Here is a 12,862-nt window from a genome sequence, read left to right on the forward strand (position 1 = left end):
GAATAGGAGCTGTTGAGACCCTTAATCAAGAGACAGTAGCAGAGAAGGCGAGTAGCAGCTATGATTGTTCTGTTACGAAGAGAGTCTGATGGAGAGGCACAGATGGTGCAAAAAAACGAGAATCTGATGGAGGTGTTGATCCTTGAGAAGGAAAAGAACTTCAAGTTAAAGATGGTAGTGGAGAATATCAACGCTATGTCTTCTGATGCATCTATTGATTCTGCTGCTTAAACTGTTCAAATTCTTTTACAATGTTATTGAGTACTGATTGTGTAGAAGATTCTGATTAATTTCTTGCGCTTATAATTGGCAGTAGCAATGATAGGGAGTTTTCGAACGTCATTTGCAGTAAGAACTGTCTGCGCTTTTCTTTCTTTTTTTTGTTTGTTCTGTTATAGCATTTCGAACGTCATTTGCAGTAAAGTACAAATTGGTCTTGGGACGTTGCGCTTATACAGCATGATTTTTTTGTCGATTACTAATAATTGATGAAGAAGTGCAACATTACCCTCTTAAGTCACTTTTTTTAAAAAGTTTGATGCAGTGCTTATATGTGTTGCGTACTTGCATCCTGATGCTATACTTGATCAAACCAATATTATCTTGCTAGGATCGAACTCTTTTAACAGACAAAGCGATGAAGAAATGAAGGTGGTTGAGTTTCAATTAACAATTACTGCCTGACGAAGTAAATTCCTCTGTACAGTGATGCTTTTTTCTTGATATCAACAATCTACTAATATAAAGGTGTTGTGCGTGTACAATGGCGCTCTGGAGTGCCCCATTTCACATGGAAGATGATGAAATCTGATAAAAAAAAAATTTAATGCAGGAGCTGTTCGATGAGGTACCTCGCAAGATTCCATATCTGTTTCTGATCTGATAAAACAATTTATTCCCAAAACCTTTTTTTTTTGTTTTTCCCCTTAATCCCAGCAAGGGGATTCGGTATAGGACTACTAAATTGCTAGAATGAAAGTGTCACATATGCTTTGGTGCTTTTAGGAGACACAGGAAGCAGGTTTCCTACAGGTTGACGTTTTCTTAGCCAACAATAAATCCAAAAACAAAAAAAAAACCACAACAATAACACAGACACAAAGAGCACATACATCCACATGAACGCAAGATTTTACGTGGAAAACCCTACTTCGAGGGAAAAACCACGGGACCAACTCCGAGAAAAAATCCACTATAACAAAGGTTTAACAGCATTTGATTCTCACAGGAACAAATTCCTCACCCTCTCCAACAATGGGTTTCAAACAAAAAGAAAGACACAGAGAAGTCCTCTCAACGATGAGAACCGTTCATGCATAGCATACAGCAATGCATCAGTGTATAGAAAATAAGTTGAAAATAAGTTCTGCGAGGAAACACACAGCTCACCACTGATTTGAGATGCAGCCGTTCATTTGGCCTCTGCACAGGCTTGTAAAGTACAGTTTGCCCGCATAAATGAACATCAGACACCGAATTGCATCCAAGAATAATAAAATGCCAATAAGTCTCCTGAAACTGCATTTTGTACATCAAACTGAAATCAGAACTCGAAATTACTTTCTTATCTTAAGATCGTAGAATTGCATGACACGTGTGATAACAGAAATGCTGGAGAACTGTACCAGGCAAGCCTCCTTGTTTGATTGAAGACTGTCTGTCAGAACCTAAGCCACCTTAAAATCTCGAATCCCTAATATTAAGTGATGGAGACTTGATACTTGCTCATAATCACAAAAAAAATATGTTGGAGTTGCAACTTGCAGGGGTTCCAACCAGGGCAACAGACCAGCCAAACTTAGTTCCTCAAGTTAATCCATTGCTTGCCTAGCAAAGCAAACAATAATAATAATAAAAAGTTGTTCTCCTTACAGATGCATGAGGTTGCATAGCATTTTAAGAAGAGGGAGAAAAATATGAAGGCATGTTTATGCTGTGCATGACTATGTGGACTAGTCCAATCCAAGCAAGCCTTTAAATGATCCAATTGTTTATGTAGATTTTTTTCTTTCTTTTAATTTTCCTTGACGTTACAGGACAGAAAAAGGACAAGAGGACAAGTAATGCGTGAAGTATGGTGAGGAAGCAATAAATCTTGGATGTGATTATGGAGCAGATAAACCAAGAAAGAATACCTGTTTCTCTGTTTTTTTTTTTTCTCGTTCAAATCCTGCATAACAAAAAACTGAAGAATCAACGGCATCTTACGAGATATCAACTTGGGGGATGTGGGCAATGATGGGCCAATAATCTCCTCTCTTGTTCAAGCATCGTTCCTTCAGAAGAGGGCTGCCATCGATCCATAAAAGTTCAAGTGAGAGAGGGAAGCCCTCCCTGGGGAAGAACTGGAGTGTAGGGCACTCAAAAATGTTTAATTCTTCAAGGGAGGTGAGGTGTTGGAGGCCTCTGGATATCGATTTAAGATTCTCCAGATCAGAGATCACAAGACAAGTTAACGAAGTGGGAAGCAGCAGACCTTCATCATCCGGAAAGCGATCCACATCTATTGAAGATTTGACTGAGAATCGTTTAAGAGAGGTGAGCATGCGGAGTCCCCACTCTGACACTGGCAGTGTAATTTTGCAACTACTAATTTGGAGTGAAGTCAGGTTAGGTGGCAAACCCCTTTCCGGTAAAGAATCCAGACGGTGACAATCAGATATCCTTAAATGTTGAAGAGACTTGAGGCTATCCATGTGAGCGGGTAGGGACCTCAACTTCTCACAACGGTCTATGAGAAGAGAGATGAGATTTGGGAGGGGCAAGCCCCCTTTGGGGAACGACTTCAACTCATTGCACCCATATATCCTCAACTCAGAGAGATGGAAGAGGAAATGCAGGGGAGGTAATGACGGTATTCTGCAATTGAAAATAGCAAGTTCCTTTAGAGAGATAGGAAACTCGCCAGTTGGAAAGGATGTGGCAGATAAACTCTGTAGTGTTAAATGCTCGAGATTAGAGCGAGACGTCTCCCTTGCATCACGTTGCAAAATCCCCTCCGGAAGAGACTCTGTAGTGTACAATGACTTGAGTGTTTTTGGCAACTTCCCCTTAGGAAGCCATTTTAGGGATGGACAAGCAGTAACTTCCAACTTTTCAAGAAGGCACTGGTTACAATCGCTGTCGTTCACCATTGTCATCATTCCATCGGGCAACGATCTCAGAGAATCACAACTTGAAATCTCAAGACGTTTGAGAGAGAGAGGCAAACCTGCTCCTTCAGAAAAGCACTCTAGTTTTCTGCAACTACGTATTGTCAAGTCTCTGAGCGATGTGAGGCTGCACAGCCTATTTGCCAGCTTCCCCAAGTTACTACAGTCTTCCACTGTCAAAACCTCAAGATTGCAAGGCAAAATCCCTTCCTCGCCCTCTACCAGCAACAGGAGCTGCTCACATCTAACGATCCGTAAACGTTTTAAACTAGAAAGTTTGTCTAAATCAACCCCATCTGGCCACAAGTGCGTCAATTCTTCACAACATACAAAATGAAGATCTTCAAGCGCCACCAAGGCCTGCACGAGCTCTTCTTGTAAGCTTACAAGGCCGGAAATTTGAATTAACTGTAAGCTTGCGAGGGATGTTAGATCAGGCGCAGCTCTGAGAGCGAGAACCACCCCTTGACAATTTTGAATGTGAAGATTTTTGAGGGAAGGAAGGCAATTTGGCAAATCTCCAATCAACCTCGGACAATTTATCAAGGTAAGCTCACTGAGTTTAGGAAATTTTCCCACGGTACTTTCATTGACACCGTCAGACCACAACCATTGCTCCTACCCCAACATATTTCTGATGTATAAAGTCTCAAGAGATTGGAAATCCTCAGCATACACTTCTTTCACCCCATCCATTCCTTCTATGCTCAAATGCCTTAGAGCAGGGAGTTTTCCAACCGATGAAAGTGATGTGATCTTGCGACATGCAAGAAGCTTTAGGTCCACTATTTTAGAATAACAGCTATCCCCTATCCATGATGGAAACTCGGTACCGCCATATGATGTAACTGAAAGCTTTTCTAGACTTCGATGAGGCTTTAATGAGTCGAGGACATGCAGTTCAATCCTTTCATTTCGTAGTGGATCATCAAAATTACTAATCCAGTGCAAGGCTAAGTCACATAGACCTGTCTTCTCTTTCAGATTTGCAAGTTCTGCATCTCGAACATTCACCTTCTGCAACCCCTCTATTTTAAGCTGCCCTTGTAAATGCGAAAGCTTCATCAACTCCGTTATCCCAAGCCCTTTTCCTTCTCCCACGATAAACTTAGGCAACATGCGAAGATTTATCAATTTGCTTATCTGCGGAGGCATCTCCTGCAACCCATCTGTATCTCTAATATCAAGGCACTGCAAATTAATTAAATTGACAACACATGTGGGCAACTCAACAAGCTTCCAGCACCCACGTAACCTCAAAGTCTGCAAGTTGAAGAGCTCACCCAACGATTCAGGTAATCTTTTAATCTCAGTATAGGACAAGTTAAGGTAACGTAAAAGCTTTAAGGTACCAGTAGAATTTGGCAATTCCTCTACAGAATAACCAGCTAGTGACAATGCCCTTAAACATTTTAATTTTGGCACTAAATCATCCAACACCTTACTAGATAAGTGATACCTACTGTGATACCGTGATAAATAAGTTGGCAATGCTAGGAATGTTCTCAAGTTCTTCATTTCATAGAAGACATCAAATCTTTGAGATATGTCATGTCTATGAGAAGTGAATGAAGAGTGGCGAACAGCAGCATATGATTCCACTGAGCAAGGTTCCTTCTTCGTGTCATCCAAGTAAAAGCATATTTCTCCGCTTACGAACCGAGCAAGATCACTTATAAGATCATGCATTATAAATCGTGATATGTTGCTACTAGATCGTTGAAAAAACGACCTTGATGATAAATCACGAAAATATTCATGGCCTAAGTCTTCCATGTGCTTCTTTTTCATTTTTTTCAGCAGAAAACCCTCTGCCATCCACAGGGAAACTAGCTCGCCCTCCTCGAACTCATAATCTTTAGGAAAGATTGCGCAGTAAGCAAAACACTGCTTCAAATGGGAAGGAAGATGACTATAGCTTAATCTCAAAGCTGAAAGAATGCCACTTTCAGTTTCTGGCAAATTCCACATCTCACTGCTCAAAATATCTTCCCACTCGTCAAGGTTCTGTTTATGGCGTAAGAGTCCTCCAAGTGTCTTTGCAACCAAAGGCAATCCTTTACATTTTTCCACTATCTGTTCTCCTATTTCTTTCAATTCCAAATGAGCATCAAAATTTGTGGAATCCAAAGCATGTTGGGTAAATATGCGTAGACATTCATCAAATGATAGCTTTTCCAAAGTGTAAGCACGAACAGAGCCCATTTTTGAAGCAATGTCTTCAATACGAGTTGTGATGATGACTTTGCTCCCCCTTGCTCCTGCACTGAAGGGAAGAGAAAGGGCAGTCCAATCATCATAGTTGTTACTCCAAACATCATCCAGCACTATCAAAAACTTCTTTCCAGACAATCTGTCCTTCAATCTTTCTTGAAGAACATTTAAATCATTATCTTCACAGCATCCCAAGTGCTGGAGGACTGTTTTTGTTATCCTCGGAATGTCAAAATCATCAGAAACACAGACCCATGCTTTGCAATCAAACTTCACACTCTCATCATTGTAGACAAGTTGAGTGAGAGTTGTCTTCCCGATACCACCCATTCCAATTATTGGAATGACGGAGTACTCAAGGTTGCTAGCATCATGGTTCATCAACAATTCAAGTATGGCTTTCTTGTCATTATCCCTCCCACAAACATGGGATTCTTTGACCAGAGATGTAGTCACCCTTTTTTTCACTCCTTTTGGCCTCTGTTCAGCCGTGATTCCCACGTCGAGCTCAATTTTCTCTTTAGCAATTGCTTCTAGTCGTGTAGTTATGCCCCGCAGCCGGGACCCCATCCTCATATTAAGCTCAATAGCACTTGGATTCAGACCAGCACAACAAGTTGGGAGGAGCTTCCGGACAGTACTGCTGCTGGCTTGAGATTCTGCCCTCACCTTGCTTGCCAAAGCTTCTGTTTGAAACTCGTCCAGCACGTCCTCCACATCATAAGCTAAATCTCGGAGCTTGGTAAGCCAGATTTTCACAGTCGAACTTGTGATTGGCTTCTCATCTGCATCCTTAAGAACTGCATCAATTTCTGACAGTTTTAGCTTCCACTTGTTAAGTTCTTTCTCCACTTGTGTTTTGCGTACGAAGTTCAGAAGTTCTCCGGAGGTTAACTTTCGAAGCAACGGCTCAAGAAGAGCCGAGAGAAAGACTTCTCCAACAACTTCCATCCTGCTGAATGATGTCACAGATAAGATCAGATTTTTGGCCTAAACATTGACTGTACTCTAACTCAATAATAAGAAAAAGCTAAGAATCCAGTGCTTCTGCTGTGTTGGGTGGATGTTTACATCATTAACAAGTTATCAAATATAAGAAAAAATCACTTAGATTAGCAAAACACATGTCTGCAATTTTCTGCAGAATCAGCTATGAACAAGGGAGAGTTTTCTTTACACTGCAGATTTTTCGTTCCCTGTCTTCTCTTTTACAATTCCAGAATATTACAGCACTTTTATGCTTCCAAAATTATCTCATTTCAATCACCACGTAAACTAACTCCAACTACATTGACTTGGCATGCGTTACACTTATTAAAGTTAAGGTTAAAGTTCTTTAACATTCACAGCATATAAACCCCAACAGTATCAGAAGCCAATGAACTGCCAACAAAAAAAACTGAACCCAGTTTATGAAACTAAATATAGGAGGTTATCATGGAGAGGATATTGGCATCACGAAGAATTATGTCATCAGCTTTTCAAACTTGCAAAACTACCCGGTAAAAGATGAAAAAGAAACTAGTAGCCAAATTGTGGCTAGAGAGACCAAACGATAGATATACCATTCTTCTGTGCATTACCTGTTTTACACCGAGCAGCAAATCGATCTGGAAGTCCCTTGAAAACGGTAGATCGGTACTCCTTAGAAATTAATCTTAGGTACTGTGGCAAAAGAAGAAGGCAAAGATTGTGAAGAGGAGAGACAGAGAGCACTGATTGAGGAGTAACTAGTAAAGACAGAAGACACAAAAATAAAACAAAGAAGCGTACGCATGGTCTTGCCTTCTTTACAGCACAAATAATTGAAATAAAATATTATAAAGTGGTCATTCTTGCTGGCTTCAGAAGCTTTTCAAGTTTAACAATTATATTATAAAACTAAAATATGGACCCGCCCTTATGAAATTCACTTGTCTCTCACTCTAGAATTTTACGGTAGCAATACCCCCACTAAAAATAAGATGTCAAAAAAATAAGAAAAAAAATCATTGATAAGACTCCAATTCTTTTAATTGCCAAACATATTCCGGCTGCCATAGTTTGAAGGGGAAGCTCCTTGACAGACTTCCGAAATTGTAAATGATTTCTATCTAATCTTCTTCGATGTTCGAAGAAGGGGAAAACGATAGACTCTCGTGAATATTGGACACATTAAGATTCTTCCATGAGCCAAACACCATCCGCGTCTTTGAAGTACCAGGAAAGTATCAAATGGTCTAATGGAGTTGAGGACTTGATAGTCAGCTTATAGCGAAAAGAAAAAAAAAAAAAAAAAAGGATTTCCTAAACCTTTATATTATAGCTATATTAATCATTATGAATGCCAAAATTTTCTTAACTATTTTAAAAAATAACATGCAAAACTATTTAAATAGTAAATTAAACCGATTTAATTAATAAAATTCAAATCAAATAAAAATCTGAAATCTAATTATGAAACCAATTTGAAAATAACAAGAAAAATAAATAAAATTCGGAGTGAACAACTTCTAAATATAATTTAGGCATGTTCTTGACCTTAGCTAGTGCTAGCAAAGTTTGGACTTGATAATACTGTTTATTTCCGAGCACCCACCAAAGTTTAAAGATTTTAAATTAAGGAGAATCTTGGGAAACTTGCAAGAAGGTTGCTAGTTGAAAACTGTAAAGGCTACCCGAAGAACCCATCTTGGCTCTGTCATATTCTCCACTATTATTCTTTTTCAAAAGTTTAAAGGGGGACGCCATTTCCTCGCACACAGGATGTGACTAAAGAGAAATCACTTGGAAAAGTCAAGCTGGGAAAAGAAGGGAAGGAAGCAGGTTCTTGCCTCTGATAATACAATTTTGAAAAAAGAATTGCAAAGAGAAAGATCAAAGATGACGACTCACTGTAAAGGGAATTTGTTTGGAGACGCGGTAGAATCCGCGTTTCAAAACATTTTAAATTTTTTTTATTTAAAATTAATATTTTTTTTAAATTATTTTGATGTGTTAATATCTAATATAATTTTTAAAAAATTAAAAAAAATATTATTTTAATATATTTTTAAATAAAAAATATTTTAAAAAACAAACACATTATATATAATTCCACATAGATAATTCATGACTTATTTATTTGATATAAATCCAACCCAAACTCAATGGGATAATGACATTAAATTATATGATTTAATGAGTTTTTTTTTAAGACCGTATCAATCCATGTATAATAAATAAAATATGTATATTATCGAAACTAACTCGAAACTATAAGCTAAGTTGCTAACAATTATTTTCATGGTGGTGCTCGCATCTCAACGTCTTTGCACATGGTGGTGGGGCTTGCATTTTTGTCTTTCTCCACGCATTTGAAGAACCCATCTTGGCTCAACAATTATATTATAAAACTAAAATATGGACCCGCCCTTATGAAATTCCCTTGTCTCTCACTCTAGAATTTTACGGTAGCAATACTAGGGTGAGCAAAAAAACCGATAAACCAAAAAAACCGGGAAAAAATAACTAAAAAGACCGAACAAAAAAAAACCGAATAAACCAGAAAAAAAATCACAAAAAAGTTTCGGTTCGGTTCGGTTCGGTTTCGGTTTCGGTTTCTAAAGTCTAAAACCGATTGAACCGAGCCGAGCCGAACCAGTTCAACCAGGCCAACACTAAAAAAAAAAAAAAAAAGGTATAAATAGGAAATGTTTTAACCCTAAACCTTAAGTAGCATTCCTAAACACAAAACTAGTCGCTGCTCTCTGCATCTCTCCCTTCCATTCTCTCCTTCTCTAGATCTTCAGCAAATCCTCCCTTTGCCTTTGGTCTCTACATCTCTCAATTCTCTCCTTCTCTGGATCTTCAACAAGCCCTTCCTTTGTCTTTGCTCTCTGCATCTCTCCTTCTCTAGATCTAAACCAGCAAACCCCCCCTCCCACATACACCTACTTGATAAACCTCACAAACAGACTTTTCCTCGACTTTTTCTTCTTCTTCATCGAACTCGAACGAGCTGTGGTTGTGCCATGGTTGATGTACAGATTCTTTAGTTGCTATTGAAGCTTTCATGCGATAGCAAAAAAAATCGAGACAATCCTTTACATGCAAAAGGTTGTGCTATGGCTGATGTACAGATTCTTGATAACGATTGGGTTGTTAAAAGCAAACTCTTGTTTTGGCTTGATAAAGATTGGGTTGTTAAAAGCAAACCCTTGTTTTGGCTTGTACAGATCTTGATAAGGATTCAAACCCATGTTTTGCCCTGTATAAATTCTTGATACTTGATAAGAATTCAAACCCCTGTTTTCGCCTATACATATTCTTGATAAGGATTGGGTTGCTGAAAGTAAACCGAATAGACCAGTTTGAAAGGGAAAAAAACCGAACCGAACCGAAATTAATCGGTTTGAACCGATTTTCGGTTCGGTTCAAAAACTAAAAAAAAAAGGTTTGGTTGTTTATTTTGATCCAAAACCGGACCGAACTGAAAATGCTCAGCCCTAAGCAATACCCCCACTAAAAAAAAGTCATTTAAAAAAATAAAACCATTGATAAGATTTCAATTCTCACCGTTTGGGAACACCGCGTTCTCAAAAAAAATATTTTTTTATTTATTAAAATTTAATATTTGTATATTTTGAATTGTTTTGATATATTGATGTCAAAAATAATTTTTTAAAAAATAAAAAAACATCATTGACTTGTATTTTAGTACAAAAAATTATTTAAAATATCAGAATAGTGTATCTTTTACGGTAGCAATAGTGTATCTTTTATAAGAAATAAAGTATCGGAACCAAAGCTTGGGACCAAATAAATAATTATTTCACTGGTAACAATTATTTTGATGGTGCAGAAGCAGCTCAACAACTTTGCATATGGTGGGGCTTGTATTGTTTGGTAGTGTGGTAGAGTTTATCATTATAAAGACGATATGCTAAACGAAAGATGTTTAACAAAGGCCTAGAGTTTATACATGTTAAAATAATAATAGAATACTAGCATGGATACTAAACATCTATCCAAACTTGCAATTAATATAAAATAAAAAAATTTAGCAAGCATACTAATAATAAAATTAATTATGCTTAAAATAAAATAAGAATAGCACTTACTTGTTTAAGCACTTTAAAGTAATGAATCTTTTGTTGTTGTCAATAATGAATTATTTGTCCTGAAGGTTTTATTGCTCCTCACTTGTGCAACTAGACTGTTTTGAATATAACTCCCAAAATTTCAACAACACCACTTTAGTTTAGATACACTTTTGAATAAGGTTTTTGAACTAAAAATTATGTAACTCAAATATCTCTCAACAAGATGCACCTAAACTCTAGATTTTGGAGGAAAACAAAAACATAAAAAGAAGAAGAAGAAAAACATTAAAATAAAGTGAAAAGGAGTTTAAAATCTGAAAAAATTCAAGTTAGAAACTCTTCATTGATCCTTTTTTTATATATATATAAATTTTGAAAATTTAAAAAAATAAAGAATCACTAACCAGAAAATCGCTAAATACCAACGGACATACCGACAGAATTTTTTCTGTCGGTATTTTTCAGCCGAAATCATCGACGGCCAATATTCGTCAGTAATTAGGTCGGTAATTACCGACGGACATAGTCCGTCGGTACTTACCGACCGAAAATTCAGAATCAATGAAAAAAGGGCGGGCAGTGGCGCGGAGGTTTTGGCGGGTGATTTTTCCGACGGAATCACCGACGGAATTAAAAACTGGGGCCCGTACGCGTGATGGGACCTATTCACCGTCAAAAAATACCGACGGAATCACCGACGGATTTGAAATGCCAGATCCGTACCGGTGACGTGACGGGTGCACCGTTAAAAATACCGACGGAATCACCGAGGGATTTGAATAGCAGGTCCGTGCGGTGACGTGTCGATTGCCCGTCAGAATTACCGACGGTTTTGCCGACGAATTCACCGACGGAATACAAACCGTCGGTAAGTCCGTCGGCAAAAGTGAATATATGGCCCCTCTGCCGACACTCTCCTCCCCCATTTCTCCTTCTTCTTCCTAATCCTAACCCTCCCCATCTGCAAAATAACCAGCCCCCCCTCGCCCCAAAACAAAAATCTTTCTCATCTCAGCACAACAAGTTGTATTTGTTTTGTGGTCACAGCATCCGTGTTCTGATTTACCGACGGATTTTATCATTTTTTATAAGTAATTCTATCTTTTAAAATTTTAACATTTAAATGTTAATTTTATTGTTTTTTTAGTATATGTATTTTTTTTTTAGTAGATGTACATGTTTTATTGTTATTTCTCAAACAAACTTGTAGTATATGAATGTATAATTTTATACTTGTTATGGTTTGTTTTAGATTTTGTAAGATTGTATTTGTTTGAAAATTGTTAAAACTTAATTTGTAGAATTACCGGAATTACATGTTGTGTTTTTGAAATAATTAAGAGCTTGCTTAATTAATGGGTCCTTTTTATAGAGGTTCGATAGAAGTCATGGATGATCGTTCATGGATGTATCTAGATTCACCCAAGGATTGCGGAGGATGGATTATTGTAACGGGGTTCAGGGTTTTATTAATTTCGCAACATCTATTCCCAGAAATTTTACTAGAGGCGGTATTAGGTGTCCATGCAGGAAGTGTCAAAATAAAAAGTATCTGCATCCAGATGTTGTAATGATGCATCTTCTACACAAAGGGTTTGTGGAGGATTACGAGTGTTGGTATGCACATGGAGAGGTATTTGTTAGTAATAGGAGAATGGGAGAAACGGTGGTTGGGTCAACTTCTAGTGCTAGCAACGTGCATGAAGCGGCAAATGACAACACTAATCCTTACAGAAACATGGTTATGGATGCAATGAGAATGAATCAAGATAATGTCAATCAATGTCCAATCGTAGAAGAAGAACCTAATGCAGAGGCAGCTAGGTTTTTTGATTTGTTGAAAGATTCTGACGAACCATTATGGGATGGCTGCACAAACCACAGTAAATTATCGGCTGTGGCACAGGTGTTCACCATCAAGTCAGATCACGGGTTGAGTGAGGCCGGGTATGACAAAAATTATTGATTGGGCAAGAAGCATTTTTTCCAGAAGGGAACAGGCTCAAAGAGAACTTCTATGCTGCGAAGTCCATGATGAAACCCCTCGGTTTAGGATACCAGAAAATTGACATGTGCCCTAACTTCTGCATGTTATACTACCTTGAAAATGCTGTGATGACCGAGTGCATGACATGCGGGCATTCCCGTTACAAACCCAGAACTGGCAGGGGGAAGACTCTAGTGGCATATAAAAAACTTATATATTTCCCGATCACACCTAGACTGCAGAGGTTATTTATGTCACCAAGGACTGCTGAGCACATGACATGGCACCAAACACACGATGTCGTTGATGGTGTGATGGTGCATCCTTCTGACGGCGAAGCGTGGAAACGTTTTAACAGTGTTCATCCTGACTTTTCTGCTGAATCAAGGAATGTTCGACTTGGGTTGTGTACAGACGGGTTCAACCCATTTGGGTTATTTGCTGCT

The 12,862-nt window shown here is 38.2% G+C and overlaps 2 protein-coding genes across 4 annotated transcripts in view; both read right to left on the minus strand.

The window, feature by feature from the left end:
* LOC118038984 (T-complex protein 1 subunit eta-like) overlaps positions 1-12,862 on the minus strand; it is a 36,323-nt gene that overhangs the window by 5,944 nt on the left and 17,517 nt on the right. The window lies entirely within an intron of this gene.
* On the minus strand, positions 1,070-7,573 carry LOC118038981 (putative disease resistance RPP13-like protein 1). 3 transcript variants are annotated; one of them, XM_073408565.1, is made up of 5 exons: positions 7,036-7,573; positions 6,950-7,003; positions 2,136-6,318; positions 1,626-1,827; positions 1,070-1,518 (listed from the first exon to the last, which is right to left on the minus strand). In XM_073408565.1, exon 3 carries the CDS (start codon positions 6,315-6,317, stop codon positions 3,771-3,773), a length of 2,547 nt encoding a protein of 848 aa, XP_073264666.1. In that variant the 5' UTR covers position 6,318; positions 6,950-7,003; positions 7,036-7,573; the 3' UTR covers positions 1,070-1,518; positions 1,626-1,827; positions 2,136-3,770. The 3 variants fall into 3 exon arrangements, with proteins under 3 accessions (XP_073264666.1, XP_073264665.1, XP_034901440.1); XM_073408564.1 differs by having other exon boundaries at positions 2,136-6,321; XM_035045549.2 differs by having other exon boundaries at positions 6,950-7,573.

This window comes from Populus alba, chromosome 4, assembly GCF_005239225.2.
Source record: "Populus alba chromosome 4, ASM523922v2, whole genome shotgun sequence".
Classification (NCBI taxonomy): Eukaryota; Viridiplantae; Streptophyta; class Magnoliopsida; order Malpighiales; family Salicaceae; genus Populus; species Populus alba.

What these genes read in the sequence shown, in the direction of transcription:
- LOC118038981 (XM_073408565.1), bottom strand. Translation starts at nt 6,317, where the DNA reads ATGGAAGTTGTTGGAGAAGTCTTTCTCTCGGCTCTTCTTGAGCCGTTG.